Source organism: Sinocyclocheilus anshuiensis, unplaced genomic scaffold (genome assembly GCF_001515605.1).
Source record: "Sinocyclocheilus anshuiensis isolate Anshui unplaced genomic scaffold, SAMN03320099.WGS_v1.1 scaffold2604, whole genome shotgun sequence".
In the NCBI taxonomy this organism is placed as follows: domain Eukaryota; kingdom Metazoa; phylum Chordata; class Actinopteri; order Cypriniformes; family Cyprinidae; genus Sinocyclocheilus; species Sinocyclocheilus anshuiensis.
The window spans coordinates 37,746-43,836 of NW_015538059.1; the positions used below are offsets into that span (position 1 = coordinate 37,746).

The 6,091-nt window shown below is 38.1% G+C and overlaps 1 protein-coding gene across 1 annotated transcript in view; it reads right to left on the reverse strand.

Annotated features, from left to right (window-relative positions):
- Positions 1 to 2,228: 2,228 nt before the first annotated feature.
- Positions 2,229 to 6,091, reverse strand: part of LOC107683478 (gastrula zinc finger protein XlCGF8.2DB-like) — a 17,098-nt gene continuing 13,235 nt past the window's right edge. The window contains exons 2-4 of the mRNA XM_016479536.1: positions 3,267 to 3,334; positions 2,896 to 3,182; positions 2,229 to 2,808 (exon numbers count right to left, since the gene is read on the reverse strand). Coding sequence (XP_016335022.1) covers positions 2,345 to 2,808; positions 2,896 to 3,182; positions 3,267 to 3,334 — 819 coding nt within the window. The 3' untranslated portion in view covers positions 2,229 to 2,344. The remainder of the gene's footprint in view (positions 2,809 to 2,895; positions 3,183 to 3,266; positions 3,335 to 6,091) is intronic.

Below are 6,091 nucleotides of genomic sequence, written 5' to 3' on the forward strand. Positions count from 1 at the left end.
AAAAGCATCTGCTAAATGACTAAATGTAAATGTAATGTAAGTTCAAAGATACGATAATGCAATGTGAATGGTTCAATGAGAACAATGTGAATTTGAGATCATTTCCCCCCACAGATGAATAAAAGTCATCATACAAGCAACTGAAACTGCTACTTTCTATACCTTACTCAGATCGGTTCAGTCCAGTGGTAGACAGCAAAAATGTGCCACATGCAGAGAATATTGTGACTTTTAACAAATACAATAAAGGCTTTCAATACAGTTCAATACAATTCAATTTAAAAGCTTTAAGAAATTTTAAACAAAGCCCAAAACGCAAACATTTCCCTAATGCAAATATAAGCAGCAGGCAATACAAGTTGATGAAATATAAAAAGTAAATATAATGTATTAAGAAAAAGGTAACATTTAATCAATAATTAATTGAGCAAAAGTGATCAATAATCACTGAAATTAAAAGTGGAATCTAATGAGATGGATCTCTCTCTCTACTGACATACAAGTAGGGATGGGTATCGTTAAGGTTTTAATGGTATTACTATTCTTACGTTGCTGCACATCAACCCATTTCTTTAATGGTAATCTTTTATTTATTGATTTTTTTTAACTAAAAAAAAAAACTGGCTTTATATTCTGAAATTTCAAAATCTATAGCAAAGAAACAGCATGTTTGAACAAAAACTATTATTAAAAACAAATGAATATAAAACATACATTTGAAATTGCACCAGTATGAAGTGTTTAAGACTTATACTGTATACATAGTTTCTACATAATTTTGATTCTAACGAAAAAACTAAGATCTAAAAGTAATATTCAGATAAATAATAGCCTACAAAAGAAGCTGATAAATTAATCAAATCTAAAAAGAACACTGCATAGTCTTCACTGTATAAGATGACAGATTAATGCTTATTAAACCACTAGAGTCATTCAGTCAAGAGTAGAGAGTGATGTTTCTCTTTTCTTTTGTTGTTTGATTATCATTAATGATACGGATGGCTGTAGGTTTATTTGGCTGCTGTCACTTTACAGTTTTTTTCAACTGCTTACACACCAAATCTTTACTTGTCACACAATTTCTGAAACCTGACACTCAAACAGCAGAAGCACACACCAAATCGCAATATGCTAATTTTTGGCCTTTGACTCAGTTTTAAATTTCATAAAACACTTTTTTGCAAAACACAACACACAATTCTCTATGTAACACAAATATCTAACAGGAAGTATCTTGATTTCCTTTTTCAAACACAACCAATCAAAATGCCACACTAATTCATCAGCGCCTCACACTAACTCCTCACATGTGCAAACACTCATTGCTTTACTTAACACCAACCAATCATGGCTTTAGAATAGGCCTATAAATAGGCCAAAGGTCAAGTTATAGGTTTTGAACAATGGATGCAAACAATGCAGACAGAGTAAGGGGAGTTGGAGGGAGAGCCAGACGACGAGGCAGAGTTAGAAGAGGAGGAGTTCAAAGAGGAGGAGTTGCAAGGGGAGGAACAGGAGGAAGAGGATGAGATGGACAGGCAAGAGGAGGAGGACAAAGACCAGGACATAGAGTCCAGCCTAATTTGAGTCAATTTACAGTGGTGGGTATAATTCAAACCTTTAGAAATGATAACAGGTATGTAACAATTTACTGTAATGTACATGTTCTAATGTACACTATTCTAATGTAGCTATTTCAGCATAACATATGGCATACTATAATACATGTATTTTAGCACCCATGCATCCATTTACTGTAGTGCACTGCACAATTGGTCACAGTCTGGTGGGTTATCATACTGTACAGTTCAATGTAAGAAGACATTCTGACTATATTGTATAAAATAGTATGTATTATGTTACAGTTTATGGCACACACTCACACTATTCTTGAATCTTCTACAGAGTAGCAAGGCGAAGGTTTCACGGTGGGCGAGGTCACAAGTTCACTGAAGAGCAAGAGACGGCTATCGTGAATTTGGTTTTGGCCAATAATGCTATAAGAATTCGTGAAATATGCAATCATATCCTTAATAATGCCACAATTTGTGCTAACATAAATGCTGTGAGCCCCTCAACAATACATCGTGTCCTCCAGAGAAATCAACTGAGAATGAAACGGCTGTATAAGGTCCCATTTGAAAGGAATTCACAGTAGAATCTCCTGGTTTTGAAGATGAACTTTATTCACTGTGAAACTTTAGATAATGTTTCTTTGTCATGTCACTTGTAATGTCTGGTTAGGACAGATTTATCCAGATGCTATATTATTGTTTAATGCATTATTGTGTCTCATTTGGTGAGGACGCAGCATCAGACCTGAAAGTGCTGATCTGAAGATGATCTACTTACTGTGAATGTTTTTTGTATGTCTGTGTAGAGAAGAGGAACGATTGAAACACTTCCCACATGCAGTGCAGTGATACGGTTTCTCTCCAGTGTGGATCCTTTCATGTGTTTTCAGGTCTCCTGACCGACTGAATCTCTTGCCACAGTGTGAACACGTGTAAGGTTTCTCTCCAGTGTGGATAGTCATGTGTTCCTTAAGGTTTGCTGATTGTGTGAAACTCTTGCCACATTGATCACAAGTGAACAGTTTCTCTCCAGCATGAACTCTCAAATGTGCTGAAAAGTATCCTTTTTGTGCAAAACTCTTTCCGCACTGATCACAAGTGTACGGTTTTTCTCCAGAGTGAATCCTCTCGTGTGTTTTCAGGTGTCCTGACCGATTGAATCTCTTGTCACAGTGTGAACACTTGTACGGTTTCTCTCCAGTGTGAATCCTCTCATGCTGTTTTAAACAATTTGCTGAAATAAAAGTATTTTCACACTCAAAGCACATGTACTCTCTCACACCAGTATGTATTTTCTGATGTTTTTTCATATATTGTAGACATGAAAAACTCTTTCCACACAAATAACATGAATGTGGTTTCTCCTTTGTATGAACATTAAGGTGTTTTTTCAGGTCTGAAGCCCTCAAAAATGTTTTGTCGCACTGATCACATGTGTAAGGTTTCTCTCCAGTGTGGATCCTCTTGTGTTTCTTCAGGTCTCCTGCCCAAAAGAATCGCTTGCCACATTGTGAACACTTGTATGGTTTCTCTCCAGTGTGGATGGCCATGTGTTCCTTAAGGCTTGATGATTGTGAGAAACTCTTTCCACATTGATCACAAGTGAACGGCTTCGCTCCAGTATGAACTCTTATATGTGCTGTAAGGTGTCCTTTTCGTGTGAAACACGTCCCGCACTGATCACATGTATGTGGTTTCTCTCCAGTATGAACTCTCATGTGAACATCAAGACCATATTTGCTGGTCAAACTCTTTCCACACTGAGTGCAGGTGTAAGATTTATTGGCTCTTCTTTTCTTCAAATATTTCTGTTTGGTTTGAGAGCAACTAAAGGGTTTTTCTCCAGTTTTGAAGTGATTTTTCTCCTCAACTTCACTCAGTTCTTCACTCTCCTTGTATTCTTCAATCAACCCTAAAATAAAAGTAAAAAAGAGAAATGTAAAGACATAAAAGTGATCTCTGATGTAACAGTGTAGACTGTCTTATTTTTTTTAACCCAAATGCTGGGATCAGCCTGTTGGTTCATTTTATTGTGTTATTTTTAATATTTTTACCCAGGTGCGGAGTAGTTTTTCTGCACTCTAAAAATGCCAGGTTTTTTTTTTTTACCCAAATGCTGGGTTCAGCTTGTTAGGTCGTTAGTTATTTTTCAATGTTTGGCTAGTTTTTGTGTTACTCCTGGGTCCTGGGTCAGACGTACCCCAGCGGTTGAGTTATTTATCGCAGGGATTTTGCGATCTCTTCAGAAGAGAGTCGTTCTAAACGCCATCGAATTGATGCATTTCTTCAGCAAAATACAGGTGTGTGTACATTTTATTTTACCTAGTAAATACTACAGCACCTTAAATCATCAACCTGCGACCTTGACACACTTCCCACATATTTTTTTCAAAAGTGTGCTTTACTGTTTAGAAGCAGATATCTTAGAAGTGGTGAACACCTAACTTCTCTCTGGGACTTTCCAAACTCCCTGAAAACTGCAGTTGTTAAGGCCCTCCTGAAAAAGAGCAATCTTAGGCCTAGGACCTAAATACATTGCAGATATGCTCACCAAATATAAGCCTTACAGACCACTCAGATCATTAGGATCGAGTCAGTTATGGCGCTTTTCCACTGCATGGTACGGCTAGGCTCGGTACGGTTTACTTTTGGGGGGTTTTCCACTGGGTACAGTACCCTGGTACTTTTTTAGTACCACCTCGGTTGACGTTCAAAGTGAACCGTACTGTTACCAAAACGTGACGTGTAAACTCTGCTGATCACGGATTGGCCGGAGAGAATCTTCATTACCTGCGTCAATGAACTTGCGACACAAACACAAAAGAACCGCTAGATTTAAATCAGCACAGCCAGCGAAGGATCGAACGCAACTGTTTAACAAGAGCACCCTTTTTAACAACCAAAAAGTGGCTGTTTCGTTGTCTGTCGAGGAAGTACAGATGTTCCTCTCGTTGATAGCAGAGGAGCGGATCCAGCGAGAGCTTGATGGGGCAACGCGGAATTAAATATTTTTCAAGAGTTGCGGCAATAGAGGCGGCGCAACTATAACGACATGTGAATAATCCCGCCCACTCTAAAGCGATACTGAACTGCAGTGGAAACGCAAACCGAGCCGAACCGAGCGTTGCATTATGCAACATATACTGTTGCGAGATGGAGCTTCTAGCTAACTGTTGTTATGTTTTTATCTTATCTCAAGAAGTGTTGCTATGTAGTTTAGAAACTGCTATCTGCCTTGCCTATGCCTTTAAGGTGTCGCAATTGTTTAGATTAAAGTAGAGATAGATTTGCTTGCTTCTTTGAAAGATGCTGCAATTATTCCATTTGAACTTATGCTACTATGAACTTGTTAATTGTGATAAAGGTCACATATCCTGGCTTTGGTAACTCTAGCAACCTAGGTTTATGCTTACAAAGAGAGTTAAGTGTGTGGGTGTTTGTGTTCACTATGTTTGACAAAAATGGAAGTAAAAGACTTATTGTATTAATGCAAATTTTATACATGACTATAAAATGCTATGTTTGGAGCACATTCATGCCGCACTTCGAGGTGAAGACTTCTCGCTGTTACTTTTGATTTCAATACCTATGAGTTATTGTTTTTAATAAAGCGAAACCATTTCCAATGGTGATGTGTTAAACTTCTTTTTAAACAAGTCTCTGAGTATTTTATTATCGGTAACCCATTATCTGAACTTGAAAAAGACTTCTGTCAAAGCCCCAAGTAGCCCGGACCTGGCTGAGTGAGCTCGGACACCGGGGAGGATTCCTGAAACTTCTGACTACACTTTTCAATACAAGAGGTAAGGGCATATCTGTTGATTGCAACTGCTTGTGGGAAGCAACGATGTGAGTTCGAACATTTCTGGGTCCTTAACCTGTTAACCCGCACCTGGACGCCGGCGCACTGAACGCTCTGTTTGCACGTGTCAATGTTTACGAATAGATTAAATGAAAAGGGACATGATTAATCTTGACAAACTATATATCATTCTAAAGGTCTAAGCCTCACAGCATCGACGACAGATGTGCTAAAACATTAGCCACATTTAAATTGCAATAGGAAGTGACCCAATAAATATGCAATTCCCGTTCAATTCTCAATTGGAAGCAGCAACAATGAACCAGGTAAACTAGAAATTCATTTTGATGATCTCCTTGTCCAAGGGATTCAAAAGGACTGGAGCCGCAAAGTTAAAAAACAAAAGAAGATGGAACGGCGCCGAGGGAAACAAGATGGAGCTGGAACATCAGAAGATTAAAATAAGGACAATGATCCAATTATTTAGGAAGCAGGAAGCTCTAAATAAAAAATTATGAGAATGTTGAAGGAAATGATTGATTTGAATCATTTTCCTTTGGAGTTACAATCTTTAGCAAATGATCTAGAACTGTTGAGGCTGCAAACTCCTAACTCAGCCTCTAAAATATTTTAGATGCAATTTGAACATGTGCCCGTCTGGTGTGTAACAAGCAGGTGTTGCTCAACTTGTGGTTAGCAACCGTTAAAAATGCCA